The sequence below is a fragment of the Cupressus sempervirens genome, chromosome 2 (assembly GCF_028749045.1).
Source record: "Cupressus sempervirens isolate cs-2001-9-10 chromosome 2, ASM2874904v1, whole genome shotgun sequence".
NCBI lineage: Eukaryota > Viridiplantae > Streptophyta > Pinopsida > Cupressales > Cupressaceae > Cupressus > Cupressus sempervirens.
Genome location: NC_143119.1, coordinates 663,187,866 through 663,208,978, shown reverse-complemented (window position 1 = coordinate 663,208,978; position 21,113 = coordinate 663,187,866). Strand labels below are relative to the sequence as shown.

Below are 21,113 nucleotides of genomic sequence, written 5' to 3'. Positions count from 1 at the left end.
CATTGACCGATTGTTAAGATGTAATATTAATGACACATACTCACTCATAACTTCTTAGAGGTAATTTTCCTTCATCAAAACCAAAGTTTCTAAGGCAAACAAGCTTTACCATCATAGTGAGCAATACATTCACAAACTTAAAAAGAGAGATTGAGAAGGAGATGGATCAAGTTTTGCATAAATGTAAACAAATAGGCTGCAAATTTGTATTACCCTAAACACATAGCCCATCACATATCTGATCTATGATAACACAATTTTATAATTTGTACACTAGGTTTTGGTTGTAATAGATATTTGAGCTTGGGATTTTGTTTTAGGTTTTTCTCTTGTTTGATTTGTTTTTCTAGGGTTTGGAAGGAAGAAGTGACAAATGTAGTGACCTTCAAAAGAAATGATTTTTTTCTATGTAAGAATTTTATTCTAATTCCAGTTCCAATTTGAAAAACCAAAAGCATATAATGTATCTTCCCACTCATCTTCCAAATGAACCAAACAATTCTAAAAGAAAATCAAAAATCATTTTGAAGATTCACAAATTCTTAATTTGATTAATTCAAAATTTGTAAGAATGAAAATTTCTACAATTCCACAATCTAAACTAACCCTAACAATTTTCTACAAATATAAGTCCATACAAATTATAGGTTAAAAGAACAACTAAGATGAATCTCTAACCATTAATGTGGACTGCTCATTTCAGCGACTTAAACCAACTTAAGCGTTGTTTTGTACTGTCCATTCAATCTCGTACTTTCTCTGCATTTTATTGGTGACATGATTATGAGGAGGATTAAATTCTAGTTGAAATCAGCACCTACCCATTGTCTTATCGTCCTTTCATACTGCTTAAAATTGCAAAGATAGTTATTTCTATTGCTCGTATCGTTCAGCTGGTTACGTTTTTTGGGCAGACTTGTTTCCGTGGCAGACCATCCGCTGCCCAGAAAGGAAAGAATGGGGCGAGGAAAGACCGAAGCCAAGAAAATTGAGGACAAAAAGAATAGAGTAGTAACTTTTTGCAAAAGGCGAAATGGTCTAATGAAGAAGGCACGTGAGCTCTCCGTCTTGTGCGACGCCCAAGTTGGTCTCATTATCTTTTCTCAAACCGGCAAACTCTCTCATTTCTCCGGCCCCAGGTATGCTACACCCTCTCTTCATACCTAAATATTGCTTAAAGGATTTGACTGTGTAATTTTCAAGCCAAATTCATTAATCTATGTTTAAAAGTAGTGATTCACACATGAATCCATTTCTCATGAAAATAGATGGAACACTTAGCACTCATTGGATCTAAGTGATGCTCATAAAGGTAAAGCACGAGGCCTTCTCCAAAGATCATCAATCTCAATACTGTTCGAATTCAAAGGCTTTGTTTAGTTATTTCAAATGTTTTTAATTTAGATTATGTTCAATTTTTTTTGACTAACTGTGTCCAATCATACTTTGAGATCTATTATCAAAATGAGAGAACTAAACACACTCTATGGTCGAGATAAGATAATGTATTGCAATATTGATCCCAAACATCTGAAATAGCTCGCTATTATACAAGTTGTATTGGATTAGCTTGATTAGTTATCTAGATTGTAGATTTTCTGAATGCAGTAGTTGGGTAAGTTCAGCCATTGATAAATAGGAGATACATTTCCAGACTTTTGGATTAACTTTGTGCATCTTTTTGAATCAAAGTTTCCGATCGTATTTTACGATATATCATCAGAATATAAGTCATACTATCTCAATGATGGATCATCTAGTCTGATCCCAAATGTGGAACTCATTGATCTGTTATAAGAATAGTATATTGTACACTATTCTGACAATGGCATAGTATATTGTACACTATTCTGATGATGGATTGTAGAGTATGATCCCAAATGTTGATTTCAGAAATGTGTAATTCCATGATCTGATGATGGATTGTAGAGTATGATCCCAAATGTGGATTTAAGAAGCCTACAAGTATATCATTATCCATGATCTTAAATATGTGACTCCATAATCCCTCATAAGAATAGTATATTGTATACTATTCTGATGATGTATCGTAGAATATGATCCCAAATGTTGATTCAAGAAGCGTACAAGTACATCAATATATATAATTGACACGAAAAAAGAATAAAATACTAAATCCATTTTTAAGTCTTGGGTTAGCTATGTTATCTCCTTATAACTCACTCCCACAAATTCACACTGGCCAGCTTTAAATTAAGCATGAGCCTTTTCAAAGAACATCTAGTATAGCTTTCATCTGAATCTCTATTTCTATGTGTTTCTTTTGTTCCAATAGAAGAGGCTTTTGGATCAAGGGAAATGTGCTAGTTGCCACCTTTGTATGTCACTTTAGGGCTACCTTTCTCTCGCTATGTAAAACTCTCAAAAATGATCGAACATGTACTAATAGCCGATCACACATGTACTAATAGTTGATCATTTTTTAATTTTTTAATTTTTTGTTGGTTGATTGGTCCATTTGTGTAAAATGTGCTGTTTTTTGGGTGAGCATGTATTAGATGGTCTTAGTAGTGGCTATTGGACAAACATTTTAAAATGACACTTTTGACCTTTTTGCACTCTAGCTCTTTATAGAGCTCTGTAAATGTGGGAAAGCCAAAAGGTTAGCTTTAAACTCTTCACTCACCTATGGAGGTTTATCAAAAAAATAAACAAATTTCAAAATACAAATTAGAAACTATAAGTGCGGAAAGTTAGCTTGAGCATCAACTATTTAGCACTTTTAATCTTGGAATGAAACTTAGTGCATGATGTGTTGGTGGCATTTAAAACAGGAAACTTAAGGTAGAAACAATTAATTAATAACAACCAAAGTAGGTTTGTGAAATCCGTCAATTCATGGTAGAAACAATTAATTAATAGCACCCAAAGTAGGTTTGTGAAATCCGTCAATTCACTGTATTTTTTTCGGAACGCGAGACTGTCCCCTCTTTAGCACTTTGTCTCCTGATTTATGACTGCTGCCAAGCATGTGAAAGTAAAGAATGTTAGGTATAAATTCCTCTATACTTTTTTTTGCCAACTTTTAGACAATAATGGGATGTGGGAAGAGAATATTCTGTCGAGCAGAACGTCATTAGATAGATTTCAGCATCTGACTAATATGTTGAGAATTGAATCAAATTATAAGTACTCAGAATTGATATGTTAAGTGGGAAATATCTGATTACCACTATTTTCAGAAACTGAGAGAGCCAATCTCTCTCTGGTAGTTGGTTTGATAAGTTAATATGCATTTTATCGAATGTTAAGATTTCAATTATTTTTAAATTTAATCATGTTCAATTGTGTTATCAATTTTTAGATCATATTTATGATAAATTATTCAAAAAATAAAAGAATAATTTTTTCTTCAAAATTTGCTTCAGAGGTGCCATACGGCAGCTAGTCTTCCGCCGACTGGATGCGGTTGCGGAGAAGTGGTCTGCCCAAATGAATGACGTAATGAATGCGTGCAGTCATAGTTTACAAGTTGTATTGAATACATCACGAGTTGGAGAAGTTATTTTAACATTCTCCTAAATCAGTGTGCATTCATCAAATAATTAAAAAAATCTCCTGCAATTATTATTCCTTTAATGTTCTAAGAATGTTAATAATTGTTAATATATTATATTAATTATGTAAATATAAGGTAACATATTGGGAAAAAATCTAGTAATCTTGTTTTCTTGATGGAGGTCATCCACAAACAAGTTTTATTCGATACCGGTCCATGCGTGCCTAACCTCTTTGGCTAAGAGTCAATCTAGTTAATAATAAAAAAGTAGTAATCAATGAGACAAATACAACAAATGAAAGACCAAGAATCACAACTTAAAATTCCAGAAAAAGTCTTTCTTGACATTCCAACCCGATATCCAAAATGACAACTCATTGCTTCAACCAAGTTAAACCCTTTACAATTTTGAAACATAAATATTTTTATGTTAAATAATATTATTCTTTAGTGTGTGTATATATATATATATATATATATACTTCAAAAAAATACAAATTTTTAATCCTTTAAAAAAAAATAATCTTTTATAAAAAATATTGTAAAAGTTTCATTCTAAACCTATGAAAATATGAATAGAGTATTAAAATATGAATGAAATATTAATTAAATAATATTAAATTTAATTATTACAATTAATTCAAATTTTCTCTTGTAACTAATATTTTTTTGATTGAACTATAATTATTAAATTTTTATTTTAACTATTATACTTAATTAAACTATACACAAATACAAGTCAATAGCTCACACTTTTTATAAATTATAATTTCTTTAATTGCTAATTTTTAATTTTAATTTTAATTTTATTATGTCTTAATTTTAATATAATTTAATTAATATATTATTTAATTATATATGATCAATAAGACTACATATATGATATATTATTGTAGAATAATATTTTATAGTTTATATCATTTTATATTAATATTTGTAATATTTTAAATTAAAAATAATATTTATACAATTTAATAACTCATGCCTAGATTTCACTTATGAAATATAAAAATAACATAAAGTTAATAAATAAACAAAAATTATTATTAAGACAACTTAGAAAATTTAAAATTAAGATTAAAAATTAGTAAAGAAAATAACTAATAAAATGATTGAATTTCAATATCTCCTAAATTAATTCATTGAATCAATTAAAAACTAGGAAATTAATTTATAAAAAGTATAAAGTTAAACAATAGTGAGGTGGTTTTTGAAAACATGTAATATTTGTATAAAACATGAAATAAAGTGAATTTCAATTGGTATATTAAAACTCATTTAGTCACTCATTAGTGGGAGGAATTCAAAACATGTCATAATAGTACCTAGGTATCAATAGTCAATCAACATGGACTAATAGTCTATCATTTTTAGCATTTTTGGTTAATAATTGACCTATTTGTGCACCACTACTATGATATTCAATAATGACTATAGAGACATTTGATCACAAATATGACATTTCGAAGTGCCCAACTATTTATGCAAGAATGTAAGGGGTATTAGGTAATACTCTGAAATTACCATTTTTGACTACTTTATGTTTGTTGATATAGTTGAAACCTTGACTTTAACAATCAACTTACATGCAAAGAAATACTAAAAAATTGTCCAAATCTTACATATAGTTTTGGATCTCTAGGTGCGTGAAGTTAAGGTGTGTAGCTCGAAGATCCTCTCCCTAATGCAAATGTGTGTTTATTTAAAAAATGTAGATAGAGGCTGGAACCTAATACTTAGCATTGTCTCAAGCTAGTGAAAAAATAAATTTGATGCATGAATATGAGGTTCCTGAAATGGGATTGAGTCCAACTTCTAAAAAAATTGTATCTATTTATTGGTATACAAGTGTATGAGAGCATTTGGTCAAGATGTACTCAAAACTAAATGAGCATTGGCATAGGCATTGCCAATTTTATCATCAAATTTCTATTTTGTATGTAAATTATTTGAAATCAAAGATCACATTTCATTATTTAAACATTTTTAAGGTCTTTTCAATTTGAAAATGGGATTGAGAATTTCAAGGACCAATTTGATAGCTTGTTAAGATAATATGCTTTTATATGGAAACTTAGGTCTTTTTTTCAAAAGTTCTCATTTACAACTATACACTTCAAAGTTATTAGAAAATAGAAGTTAGTAATTTAGTAAATAACTTAGTTTGATTTTAATTTTTTTATGTTGATTTAGGTTCTAGTTTTGAAAATTATTTTAATTTGTTTTTTAAATAAGTTTAACTTTTAGTTTTAAAAAAAAAAATTAGTTTAGCTTCTATTTTTTATAATTATTTTAGTATATTTTTGTTCTTATTTTTATTCATATTGGTTTAATTTTTTAATCATGTTATTTTATTTTTTTAATACTAAATTTTATGATAACTTTTTTAGATAAACATTTTATTCATATGTGATAACAAATATAAATACAAGATATTTTTTATTCTTTTTAAAAATATAATTAAATTAAAAATTAAAAATTAATTAGAATTTAATTTATTTACATTAAACTATTTTAAGAAAATAAATATATTATTCAATCATTTTTTTTTTATGAAATCCTTTTCCATTATTAAATTAATATGCTTGTTACAAATTCACAAAAAATGGTCGAGGGATACAAGATCACCTTGCGAGAGTTCACATGGCCGTAGCCGGAATTAACAACTATTCATTAAAAAAAAATTAAGCAACCCCTCAGACCGCTAAAGTAGTGCCAACCGAAGGGGGTGGTTCATCTCGATCATTGAAACCCCAGTGATCCCTAGGGTTAGCAGGTGAACTAGGAATAGTCCATCCATCAACAACATCATCAAGAACCTCGTCTTTATCTTTTTCCTTTGCTCGCAGTGGAGGAATAGCCAATTCAAGCGGAATGGTCACTTGCTAGAAGCAATAGGAGCACCAAGAGGGGGAGCCACCAGCCCCTGGGACCAGTTGGAACCATGTCAAGGCAGAGAAGCCAAGTGGTGACGCTACCAACTAGCATCGTCGGCACTAGGAGAGTGGTGGAAGGGAGCCTGCGAGTGTGGTATGTGTGAGCAACGATGTTGCCAACCACCATCGCCACCACTAGGAGAGCAGTGGAGGGGAACCTATGAGTGTGGTGTGTGTGAGCGGCGAGTAGAGGAGCTGCACCCCTGACGATGGCCCCTGGGCAAAGTATGGTCAACTGAGGTAGCGGGAGGCACTCTGGCAAGCATACAGGGAGCGTTGCCCCAATGATTGAACAACTCCTGAAGATGGATCACCTCCAGAGCCACTTTGTTAGCTTGGACTTGAATTTGCATCATGACATTATTACAAATGGATGCTTTAGCGTACTTAGCAACATTAATATCAAGAAAGTTGTGGGTGAAAAGAAAAACATTCCTATCCTTCTATAAAGTAAACAAAATCTTCATCCGGAAGGTATCCCAGATCTGGGTAAATTTCTTAGGGATCTTGGGGGAATCACCCAACACAACCATATGCTAAGAAAAAGGTTCTAGCCTAAAAGGATTGAAGAAATCATGAATCCAATGCCAATAATTTTTAGCATGCCTGCAGAACCGAAACATATGCATAAACGATCTCGGTTGCCCACAAAAAGGACATCGAGGATCAGGAAGCCCAATATGCTTAAGCCATGGCCCAAGGGGAAGCCCTTAAAAAAGTAGGCACTAGGCAAAATGGGTAATCTTGGGCTCAGAGATAGCACTTCAAATCGTGTCCAAACGTATCCTCCATTGATAAAGAGAGGATTGCAGATGCCATTGCTGGTTGAGAGTATCCACCATGGGCAGACGAGGAGAGAGCCAACGATATCCTAAGCTTGGCTTGTAATTGGTGAACAACGTAGTAGGATACCACTTCCAATCCTTCCACCAAGCTCGAATAGATTGAATGGCCACCTTATGAATTAAATGATCTGGAATTGCAAAGAGCATAAGATCAAAAGTTTGTCGATCTTGACGAGTAAGCCAAGCTCGAACAGATTGAATTCCCACCTTGTGAATTAAATGATCTAGAATTGCAGAGAGCAGAAGATCAAAAGTCTGTCAATCTTGACGAGTAAGACAAAATTGGACTTGAATATCCTCCCAAGATCTGAGACTGATAGAGACCCTGGAAAAGAGGTCTTTAGGAGTCTTGATGCCACGTTTGAAGAAATGCAGAGCACTCGCACCTTGAGTCTTGGCTAGAGGAACACCCTAAATGGCAAACAATGAGGATCACCAAAGGTTCTATTAATTCAGGGAAAGCCCATCACGAAACCCATCACTAGGCCAACGAAGCCAAGGATTAACAACTTCCCAAACCTTCCATTTGCTTTTGATAACAAAAGAGCCCTGGATGTGAATAGGTTCCTGCATGACAAGAAGGGTTTGAAAGTGAATCCCTTTCCATGTAGGCTCGTTGATGGGAAATCTAGAGGCAATGTAGTGCCAAACCAACACTTTCCAAGCTTCATCACTAGTGATAGCACGAATAATCCACTTAGCGTAGAGTGCGACCCCTTGTTTATAGGTGGAAAGAAGGCCAAGACCTCTAGACTCTTGGGGAGACAACAAAAATCCCAGGCAACTCGGTGAAAGCCATGGTGGTCAGAGCCAAACGCCCAAAGAAAGTCATGGAGTAGGCATTCCAGCTTGAGGTAAGAGGCTATGGAAGGAGCCCAACACGAGGAGTAATAAACATGAGTAGTTGCTAGCACCTTTGAGCAAATCTGGAATTTCCCCATAAGAGAAAGGGGTTTAGTAAGCTAATAGTCAAGCTTTTTTCAATTTTTTGGAGCACCACATTCCATAAGTCCACCATTGAAGCTTGGAAAGCAAAGAGAATGCCCAGAAAGTGGAAAATCTCCCCATGAGTGACCCATTTCCACTTGAATTGAGCAAGCCAGGGTGGGACTAGAAGAAAAGGTTGCCTATAATAGAGCGTCTTGTGCCATTGAATAGCTGAATTAGAAGCTTGACAGAAGGTGTCCAAGCATTGCAAAGCATTAGCAATGTTCTCCTCGTTCTCCAAAAGAGTGAGAAAAGAATCATTAGAGAAATGCCCATAGAGAAGTTAGGAAGAAGATTTAGGAAAGGAAATGCCACGAACCAAACCAAAGGAAACAGAGTGGGCCAGTAAGTAACCAAACCCATCAGCAACAACCACATACAAAGTCGGAGCTAGAGGGCAACCCTTCCTGATGGATAGAAAGAACTCGAAGGCTTTAGATTGAGAATTCTTAATGGTAATACAAGAATTAGCATTGCCAAAGAGCATCTCCATAGATTGAAGAAAATTAGGGCCGAACTCCAAAGCCTAAAGAATAGCCAAAATAAAGGGTCACTCAATGCGATTATAAGCTTTGACAACATCAATTTTCAAAAACAAAGTTTTCAAGTTGGATTTGCGAGTCCATTCCATGCATTCCCAAACAACAATGATGTTGTCAAGAATATACTTGGACTTAATAAAACCAGTTTTCTCTGGCCGCAAAATTAAAGGAAGGAGATGACGAATCTTAGGAGTTAAAGCCTTAGAAATGATCTTGTCTGACACATTCAACAAGGTGATGGGCTGCTAGTTACATATATCCTCAGGGTCACCAACTTTAGGTATGAATTTAATGTTTCCTTTGTTAATAATGACTCCTAGGCTCTTAGTATGGTAGGTTTCCCGATAAAATTTGTGCAGTCTGGACCTATAGACTCCCAAAGGTTTTTCTAAAATTCACAGGGGAACCCATCACACCTAGGTGACTTGTTATTTGCCATAGAAAAGACAACCTCTTTGAGGTCCCTGATGGTGAGAAGCTACTCATAGAAAGCCCGTTGCTCGACCGCTAGGTGGTTTGGAGTAACAAAAATACACTTTCTGAGAGCATCCTTCGAAGCAACCGAATTTCCTTGTGAAGAGAAAACATTTTTCATAATGAAGCACAAAATCTTGCAGGATATTAGGGAGATTGGAGACATTGCCCTGTTTAATCTTTTTAAACCTAACTTTGCTATGACAGGCTTTTAGATCCTAGAAGAATTCTTTAGAAGCTTTATCATCAACCTCCAACCAATGGAGGTGAGCTTTGATTTGGGCTCCCCTAGTAGCATAATTATCCGTAATTTGTTTGTCATGGTGAAGCTTGGCAAGCTAGATTTGTAAATTAGTATCAAACAGGTTAAGGGTAAGAGCTTCATAAGCCTTCCTAAGGGCCTTAGTATTGGATTCATAAGACCTTTTTCTGAAAACTGCCAACTGCCTCCCATAGATGCAAAGAAATCTAGCGGTTCTGGTAATATCATCATTCCACCATTGAATCCAGCCAGATTGAGAGTGAGGACATGGCTCTAAATTCCAGACACATAGGATGTGAGCAATAGTGGAAGAATGTGTCAACACCGATGTGTTGAGGAAAAACTACATTTTGACATCTCACTGGATAGCTGTTTGCCAAGAAATGGAAAAATAAATGGGATATTGGTTTGACAACATCACATCTAACAAGGGAATGATAGGTAGCTCTCGATCCTTAGAAAAGGCAAAAATAGAATGTGCAGTAATCATAGCACGATCAAGACATTTTAATAAATGGTCAAAGCCAACTCAAAAATTAGACCAAGTGTGTCAGACCCCTCTTTGCTGGCGACAGTTAGTATTGGGATCAAATAGGGCCAATTTATTGCACATGTAGTACCACGCTTCCCTTTCCCCAACTGTCTAGTGAAAAGACAAAATGTCTTCTTTGTTAGAGGTCAGCTCAACCATATTAAAATCACCGCACATAACCCAAGTAGCTAGAGGAAAGTTGTTAGCCATCCAACACCAAAGTTGCCTAGCACCAAAGTTGAGATTTTTCCACAACATCATTAGAAGCATAAACATTAACTATACTGGAAAAGAATGATTATTGATAGAAAGCAATATCCAAATAATTTTATGCATGGAGTCAGAACCATGTGAAATAATAATAGAATGAAGATGAGGTGACAGGAGAGTAACTACACCACCTCAACTAGTTTCATGCTGAGACGAAAACATAATGTCGTCTGGCCAAATGATGCAACATGTAGAAGAAAGCATGAAACCAAAGATTTTAACCTCTTGCATACAAAAAAAATCTAAATTGCCAAGTCTATGAAGGGTATCCCTGACATAGTACTTTTGGGAGAGGTCTGTGAGACCTTGTACATTCCATGGTAAAAAAAATCATGAAAACTGCTCCAAATCTTCTTCATCCTCAAGAGAGGAGTAGCTATTTTGTAAAAATGTAGAAATTGGGGTAAAATGAGAAGGAAACTCTCCTAGAATGATAGCCCTTTATGTCTCTTTTGGTTTCTCAGCACATTCGGGAGGATTGCGAGAATGTTGCACATTCTGTGTCGCAATAGAAAATGCAGCAAGTAGAGTGTGAACCACTATAGGAGTGGTAGCCCTCGCAGCCGCCTTGATCCCCTGTGAAACAACAGGATGTGAAACCTATGAATCAATATGATTTGACTCTAATGAAATTGTCGTCGACCCTTTAAGGGTTGAGGTTTGCGCTCCTATTTGTGTAGGAGGAACGAAAACTGTAGTAGCATACATCTTATTGGGAGCTAGGGAAGCCTTGCCTTTGCGTCCAATAGAGGTCCATTTCTCCTTTTGTTTTCCTTCTGTTGGTTTAGCAGGAGTATCCTCGGGTGGGGATTTAATACTAGGTACTACTAAAGGGAAATCCCTAATCTTGTGTTAGGTCGATTGACACCTATAATAGGTGTTGGGCAGGTTCAAATAGAGCACCTTTTGAGAGAAGGTGTGGGAGCCAACTTGAATCTCTATAGAATCCTTGAGATTCTTGGAAAGATCAACCTCAATGAAAACACGCCTCTGAGGGCAAGCATTGAAAAACTTCTCATGTTCCTTAGTAACAACTTTGCCAAGAGTGTTGGTAATGGATTCAATAAATGGCCAACAAGGCAAGGGTAGACCAAGGAACTCAAACTAAAGAGGCACCCTAAGCTTTTAGTCATCAGAGACTATAAAGTCTCACGACCATCGTTGGAACACAAGCAAGGAGGAACAAACCAACCAAGGGCTATTGTTAAAAACCACATCAGCTTGGGATGGGTTAGCGAAGCGGAATTAAAAAAAAACTTTTGGTAAGGTTTTGCACAACGTCAAGGCAGACTCCATGAGGAGTCCAACTCTTGTTAACCCATTCTTGAAGCATGGCTTCAAGAGGAGTCCTATCCACAAAATACCCTATCAAAGTATGTTGTTCTAACCATTCATATGCAGGGTCAAATTCTTACAAAGGAAGGATAATATCAGGATTACCTCGTGAAAAACCTCTGGGATGAACTTGTGACTCGGATGTTTGTTCAATGGTGGTGCCATGACTTTCTAAAGCAGCAACATGAACACCAATATCAACTACTAGGTTGCAGCTAGCTGAGCCATTATAAAGTAACCCTAAAAAAATCTTGCACTAAATGTGGTATGACAGATGGAGAACATAGAAGGAAAGCTCAGACAGAGAGCCGTACGCAAGGAAACTCAAGCGATGCATGAAACCCTCTCGATCATAAATTTCATTTACTAGATAAATTAATATTTTAGTTTAATATTTTATCTTTCTATTCATTTAGACTTTAACAAAGACATGCTACTAAGTATTGAGCCTTTTATTATCACTAGTACTTTCTTATTAGTACTTGCGGGTAGGCTAAGTATTATTCTGATGATTTTTTAAATTTCTATGTTAACTAGTTATTGAAACTTTTCATTTCTATTGTAAATCATCTTTAAATTTTATTATAATATTAATGCGTTCTGGATAGTATAGATGCAAACAATTTAACTTTCTAATTTGTATAAAATATTTCTCTATAATTTTATTGGATTAATCAATTTCACTATATATGAGCAAGATTTCATAGATTATAAAACTTAATACTTTTTGAGAGATTTATTAGTATTTTATTTTAAAATATCATTTAGTTTAGATTCTTCTATTTTTAATATTATGTTTACTAAATATATCTTTTCTCATGCAATTAAAAATGTTAAAATATATATACTTATATTATACAATATACACTTCTATTTCTATTATATGATATATAATATATACATTTATATACTTATATTATATTATATTTAATATTATTATTCTCAACTAATAATTATATTTATAATGAAAATTTAAATTAATTATACTTTACAATTAAGAATTAATAATTATAATAGAAAAATCTTTATTACTATGATTATTATTATAATTATATAATATTTTTATTTATTAAAATATTTTATATACTATAATAAAGTTATTAAATTAAGATTAAATTTATAGCAAAAACTAAAAGCAAGTTTGCACTTGTTACTAACATGAAAGAGAAAATCTAGCCTACCACAACCAAAGAAGATGTATTGGTGTGTTTAGCATAAGTATAGTAAAACACAAGTAGATGATACAAATATAATAAAATAAAATAAATACATACACAAATTTAATTATTCTATCATCAATATAAACATATATATTGGTAGGCAATATATATTGCATTCACTTGTTAAAATGAGTGCAATAATTATATTATTTTGCACCAATCATAAGTCACTTTTGTAATGTTTAAATTTTATTTTTTATTTTTAATATCATATAATTTATTTATGATTGAGACTCCTTCTTATTACATTTTATTCAACTAAATTTTCATTAACCATAATGTAGATCACCTATTAATATAATATATTTTTACTATTAAATAACTAATAAATAAAATTATATTGGGCGGGGGCCCTAGCTCGGTTGGCTAAATCTTCTCTATTGCAAGGAGTTGGTCACGGGTTCTAGTCTCCCCCGTCCTCGTGGTACCGGTGGGCGTGTCGCGCTAGCGCTACCGGTCACGTTAAAAAAGTTTACCAGGCGCACTGAAAAAAAAAAAATTATACTAACAATTATTATTATATTTTTAATAATGTTTTAATAAATCACAATTATATATTAAGTATAATATGTTATTTCTTTTATGTTGTAACTAACATTTTAATCATAATTACAAATCAATCTTTCACTAAAGAATGAATTGTGCACTTTAATAATATATTTTTAATATATTTAGTTACTATACTTGTTGTAGGCTAGTTCTATTGTATTCACTTTCTACAATTAGTGAATTAGTTTTGAACATATCAACCAATTTTTTAGTTTTGAAGTTTATTGATAAATACCCTTTAATTTTTACCCTAAATGAAAAAATATAAAAATATGTAAACCTTATTTATTTTTGTAAAATAATAGAGTTTAACCTTACTTTTACATTTTCACCAAAATTCTTGCAATACATTTATTTAAATATGATGCTCATAATGATGATATTTGATTGCACAACCTTTGACAATAATAAAAATGCTTAGGCTTAATACAATCTTATTAAAAACAATTTCCTTTCCTCTGTCATTTCCATTTTTATTATGCACAAATTACAATTCAATTCTTTTTATAGGGTGGAACAAAGGATATTGGGAAAATATTATAAATATAATGAGTTTAGGATAAAAGCAAAAACAATTTTGCAACAACTTTTTTTAAATTTCTAAATTGATAGTGTTTAATCAATAACTTAGCATTATCATTTTTTAATACTATATATATATATATATATATATATATATATATATATATAGTTAACAATCACTACTTCACCACACTAAATTATTTGTTCTACATTTTTGCTAATTTTTTTTTTTCAGAATTTGATTTATTGAATTAGTATAGATTTTATTAAATTAATAGTTTTTTCTAGCTATAATTATTAGGCAAGTACATGCTACTATGTGGCATTTGTTATTCATTGACTTCTCGATTTTATACAAAAGTAGAGAAGAGAAAAAACTTCTCTATTTTATATAAAAGTAGAGAAGAGAAAAAACTTCTCTATTTTATATAAAAGTAGAGAAGAGAAAAAAACTATGTAAAATTTATCAAGCACTAAATTATAAGAATTTTTATTTACTTATATATAGATAATAAAAAGGTAATAGAAGAAGGTTTATATTTTTGTATGCATGTATATATAAAAATATGATTTTTAATTCCATCTAAAATATAATAACAAATATTAAAATATTAATAAAATGTGAATTAAATTATTTTATTATATTATAAATAATATATAATTACAGTCAATTCAATTTGTTTATATAATTTTTTTATTATCTAAATTATATACCTCTCCAATTAAAGTAACACAACTTAGGCACGTGTTTACATATAACTAAATGTGTGTGTGTGTGTATATATATATATATATATATATATATATATGATTTTTATTTTATTTATTTTCTTTAAATTATTATTTTATCATAGTTTTAATTTGAAAAATAATGTATTATTATCTAAAATTTCAAATTAAACCAAATCAGTTTTATGATTTTTTAGCATATGTTAACTGTATTGTAAATTTGTTTCTGGAATGTGAACAATTTTAATCATTTTGATGATACAAATTTACAGCATAGATAGATTGTGAAAATCTAATAGATCTAATAAGTTAAATAAAAAAGAATATTACAATTTTGCTCGTGAATGTTTTGTTCAAAAGACGTTCAAATTAGAATAGCTTAAATAAGTTATATAATCGTATGCTTCAAATATAAAAATGTATTCGTAGTAAATTAAAAAAATATAATTAAAACTACCATGTCCTAATCTTAGAATTTTGTGGGCAGGGACATGAATACAATTATTCAAGCATATCATAAAAACGTTAGAAATAGTGGTAAAATGCCATCTAAATTCCAGGTATGGTCTGTTTCCCTTGGTTTAAAAGGCATTGGTTTTTGTCACATATACATTGGAGAGGAATCACATTTATCATATATAATTTTCTTTAATTTCTTAAGTAGCCCAGCTTCCTTTTATTATAAAATAATTCAGTCTTCGTTGTGTCATGTGAAAATTCAGTAAGATCAATACTTAGCGTAAATGGTTATAAGATAATATTGAGAAAATAAGACGGTTAAACAAAAATATCACAATCATTGAAGGAGGTAAATGGATTTATTTAATAATATATTTTCTAAATATTACTAATCTACACTTAATTAAATAGAAATAATTTATTTATATATAAGATTCTTAATTTAGTGTGTATTAATTTTGATATGTTTGATTTGTGATTTAAGTTCTTTGAAATATAAATAAAACTTTGTCAAATATATGATATATGATTTCTTGAAGTTAAATGATCCTAATGAAAATTTTCACATATTCTTGATAATCAACTTCAGTAGAAAAATAAACATGTTACTTTTATCTTTAAACATATAGTTTTTTAACAAAGTGACAAAATTCAGCGTAAGATAGAATTATACTTCATTAAATTACTTGCCTAGTGTGAATAGTTGGTATGAATAAGGAATTTTCTAACTTGTTCTTGGTTAGCACCTATTCATGCATGTCAAGATTACTTTGGATAGCATAGTTGTCATATGATTCATATTTTTATTATTGTATAGATTAGGTGTCACCATATCAGTCTTTTTTTTATAAATAATGTCGCATTTAATTTTTCCTTTAGGGTAGGTGTAACCACTCCAACATTACTTGTTTATAAAAGCTCTTTTGTACATTTGTATCATCAATTCATATCTATTAATTATAAGTTTTTCTCAAAAAATTTAGTTCAGTCTTATTTTTCTTCATTTCTCAAATTTCAATATTCTTGTGCGTGGTTGGATGGTTTCTTGGTTTCATCGCTTGATGTGTGGCCTAGGGAGCATTTTTAACTACTTGGGTAAAATGAGTTTGCACCATTTTAATAAAGGATTTATGTAAAATTTCCATAACATTTTTCCTCCAAGGGCATTATTTTAAGCTTCAATGAAGTATGGTGCAAGCTCCAAATTAAATTTTAGGAATGTACAAACTTTACACTAAGAAAGAAGAGGAATGTTTTCCTTATTGAGGAATACAATCTTTACTCTAAGAAAGAAGATAAATCTTTTCTTTATTCTTCATATTTGTATATCAAAGAAAATATTTGATTTGTGAAAGATAAACTTTTAGCAGTTAATTAAGAATGGAAAGATATGTAGTGATTGGATTTAGAACTTATTTTATCACTAATATTCTACTGCTAATTTTTAAGAAAACGTTTTCTTTGAAATTGAAGATATGATCTTTTCCTCAAAAAATTATGTTTTTCAAGACCCAAGAAGAATAGAATACCTAAATATTTCCAAGGAAGAGAGAAAACAAAAAAGTTGGAAATTCGTTTAAGTTGATATTAAACTAAAGGAGGAACATTCATTAAAAATAGCTTGGATTTTGACTTGATGATCAATTGACACAAAGATGAACAATAAGAGAGAATATTCATGATGTTTTGGGATTTAGACATAGACATGTGACCAAAGAGTAAAGTATCATTTGTGAATAGGTTATGTGAAAATGAGTTTGGTATACCCATTATTTCGAAACCCTTCCAACTTCTTCACCCATTAGATATGTAAGATATGGCTACGAACATAGCCACCCAAGATCTAGAGACCAAATAGAGAGCATAATAACAAGAGAGAATGAATATGACAAGAATAAATTGTATTCACACCAAGAATCTAATACACTAATTGGATTGAATCAACACAAATCAACTAGAATGAATATTACATAGGAAATCCCTTGGTTATAGAGCCAAGGTGAGTACAAATGAGTGAATGAGACGCCCCTTGGTTATCTAAAGGATAGTGCAAAGGATTGAATGAGAAAGTGAAAGTGTCATTCTTTCATTGCATGATAGTCCACATGAAAAGATACCAATACACAAAATGTGGATAGATGATAGTGTGATAACATTGCAAAATATGGATCACCCACCAAAGGTTGAGTCACATGTGCACTAAAGATGGATCACCTCTAAATTGGAAAATTCCATCCACTATAAGTGGATGTGATGAAATAGTAACATGATAAGCCCACACAAAGTTTAAATAATGTAACTTCTCTTATGCATTTTCCCAATAAGCTTATTTAAAGTGGAATTAGTACTAAGGTGAGCAATAAACAAGGTAAAACATCTTAATTATACCAATACCCCCTAACTTAAGTGCTACTTAGGGACAACGTGCAAAAACTAACAATGTAAAATGAGTCCCAACTACTAAGCCATATTATGATGCATGGGGCACATCTTGGGTTCTTTGACAATTTTGCATCAACTACAAAGATTTCCTTTCCTTTTCCTGTTTTCTATTTGGAAAATAGTAATTATTGTTCATGTTTTCTCATTCTGCACAGTCAACTCCCTAATGTGGACATATCATGGATCCTTTGCCTAAGGTCACATAATTTAATTTTATTATTTACAAAAGTTATCCTTCTCTTTGTTTGAGGCATGTTGATTTCCTGGCAGCTTGAGTAACATGCGAGTTTGGCTTCAGAAAGGTCTTTTTTGATATAATGACATTTCACACACTTGGGAATCTATCCTAGGATCTCATGTGGACCTATGCTTTCCCCCATGAAAGTTAACTTTCTTGTTTGTAAGGTTGTTGAATTCTCCTTTGGGGCAAAATCTATAATTTGTAATGAATTGCTAGATAGGATAACTTGGGGTCTTGCTAGCTATAAAAGCAGAGATCTAGGATTAGGAAAAGTAGAATGAAGTTAGATAGAAGGAAAATACTAAGATTTGGCTCTATATTCCCAAGCTCTTAAGCTCACTAATTGTAATTTGAATTTATATGACTGCAACTAGGTAGGCCTTATGCTTGACATATCGAGTAAAAATTGTCTCATCAAATATGCATTGACTTCTCTATAATTTCTTGTGGTTTCTCCTATTTGGTGGCTTCCATGTGTAACTCTGAGTGAGGGCAGCTGGGAGGTAAATTCCATCCCCTCCTACCTTGCTTCAGGTGGTATCAAAGTGATTTTCTTTCTTGGCGAAGTATGGGATCATGTAGAACATTGTTGAAGATTGGTTTTAGGGTGGCAGAATTGGATTCTGACCTATAACTTGCAAAATGTTATAATTCTTGCAGAAACTATCGTCAATATGGTTGAGGTAAAATAAATATAGACAATGTTATTATGGATATGTTGAGATAGATTGCAACTAGACTTGAAGATGTTGAAACAACCCAAAGAAGGAGTACATCTTGAAGATTTTAGGGATGAAGAAGAAGCAGAAGAAACACCGAATCATTAACTTGCAGTGGACAAAGATGAAGAAAGACTTTTGAGAGATTTGAATAGAGAGAATTCAATACCTATTTTTGAAAATTCTACCTATAGCGGAAGACTTTATACCGATGCTTTATTTGATTGGATCTCTGAGATTGAGACATATATTTGATTTGATGCTACAAAATTGAAAGAACATGCATCTCTTTAGTGGGAACGTTTGCAAATTGATAGACAAAGATGAGGAAAAGAAAAGATCAAGACATGGGTAAAGATGGTTGGTAAGTCGAAAAAGAAATTTCATCCTGCTGATTATCACATTAACTTGTTGAAAAGAATGCAAAATATGGGACAAAAGTATATGATTGTGAAGGATTATATTGAAGAATTTTATAAGTTTGACATTAGATCTAGACATATTGATGTTGAAGTTGAGAAATATGCTAGATACTTGAATGGTTTTAGGAATTCTGTACAAGATGAAATCAGTTTTATAAAGATGAAAAGTGTAGAGGAAGCTTATTTGTATGCTTTGAAGGCCGAAGAAAAGTTGGCAAAGAAATAAGAGAATAGACAGAGAACAAGAGTTGGATGATTTAAGAAAAGTAGAGGAAGATCTTGTGGAGATAGCAGTAGATTTGATAGCATACCTATTAACAAAGAAAAATCTGGATGGAAAGAATACATTGGAAGCAAAGTAAGATGTAACTACACTAGAGGTAATTATAATGGTCACTCTAGGAATAATAGTAATGGAAAGAGAGAAGATAGATATTGGTTTACAGGAACGTGTTTTAAATGTGGTGAAGAGGGACATATAGCTTTTGAATGTACATTTTCTCGTAAGAAAGTGAGTAGTAGTAGCAAAAATGCTTTGATTCAGGGTTATTGATGCACCTAATGAACCTGATAAAGGAGAGAATCTATTGACGAGGAGAACTTTGTGGATTGAACAGTAGGATAATGAACCCGTTTTGAGGAAAAGCCTCTTTAAGACTAGATGTAAGATTAAAGATAAATGTTGCAATGTGATTATTAACAGTGTCCATTCTGAAAATTTTGCATTTGAAGAATTAGTAACTAAGTTGAAATTGCAGCTCGATTACGACACTCTAACCCTTATCACATTGCTTGGATCAAGGATGAACATAAATTGCTGGTAAGTGAACAACACCACCTTAAATTTGGGATTGGAAATTACTTTGATGAAGTTTTGTGTGTTATGTTGCCTATGGATTGTTGTCATATACTTTAGGGAAGATGTTGGAAGTATGATAACAAAGCTTTGAATGATGGTAGATTGAATCAGTATATTATTTCTGCTAATGGAAGGAAACAAGTATTGTTTCCTTTGGTTGAGAAATGTGAAGAAAGTCAATGTACTTCTTTAAGAGTTTGTTTAGTTGAGGGAAATCAGTTTGTGAAAGATATGAAGAAACAAAATTTTTGCTTTGCTTTTATTTCAAAAAAGATAGAGAAACAAGATAAACTTGAGCATGCACCTGAGGTTCAATCTTTGTTGAATGAGTTTCAAGATAGTATTTTTGATAATGTTCCTAATGGATTACCTCCTATGAGAAGTACAAAAGTCATTGTATGGAAATGATACCTAGAGCTAGTTTTCCTAATGAAGCACCACATAGACTAACACCTGCAGAGAATGGAGAATTGAATAGAAAAGTTCAAGAACTACTTGATAAAGGTTTGATTATAGAAAGTTTGAGTCCAAGTTATGCAGTACCTATTGTATTAACACCTAAGAAGAATGGATAATGTAGAATGTACATCAATTCTAGAGTTAAAAACAAGATAATAATAAATTATAGGTTTCGTTTGCCTAGGATGTATGACATGATGAATAGATTGAGTGCAGAAAAATATTCTACAAAGATTGATTTGAAAAGTGGCTATCAGTAGATTAGGCTCAGAGAAGGAGATGAATGGAAGACCTCTTTTAAGACTAATGAAGGTTTGTATGAATGGTTGGTTATGCCTTTTGGCTTAACTAATGTGCCTAGTACTTTTACGAGGCTAATGAAGTCTTGAAGAATTTTTTGTGTAAGTTTATGATTATATACCTTGATGATATACAAATATAGAATAAGACTAAAAAGAAACACCTTGAGCACATCAGATAAGTTTTGTAGAGGTTGAAAGAGGAGAAGTCAAGTTGATAAATTATTTGAAGAAATATTCTTTTATGAAGGAGGAGCTTGTGTATCTTGGTTTTTTGATTTCTACTGATGGTTTGAAGGTGGATCCTAAGAAGGTAAAATCTTTTCTTAATTGGCCTACACTTGAGATTGTTGGAGAAATTAGATCATTTCATGGGTTGACAAGTTTTTATAGAAAGTTCACTAGAAATTTCATTTCAATTTGTAATGCTATTACAAAAATTATGAGAGGTAATAAAAATGATTTCAAGTGAAAACATGGAGAAAATAGA

At 31.9% G+C, this 21,113-nt stretch overlaps 1 protein-coding gene across 1 annotated transcript in view; it reads left to right on the top strand.

Annotated features, from left to right (window-relative positions):
• The first annotated feature begins 951 nt into the window (after positions 1-951).
• Positions 952-21,113, top strand: part of LOC149575105 (agamous-like MADS-box protein MADS1) — a 57,400-nt gene continuing 37,238 nt past the window's right edge. Inside the window, exons 1-2 of the mRNA XM_089814964.1 lie at positions 952-1,139; positions 15,211-15,283. Coding sequence (XP_089671090.1) covers positions 958-1,139; positions 15,211-15,283 — 255 coding nt within the window. The 5' untranslated portion in view covers positions 952-957. The remainder of the gene's footprint in view (positions 1,140-15,210; positions 15,284-21,113) is intronic.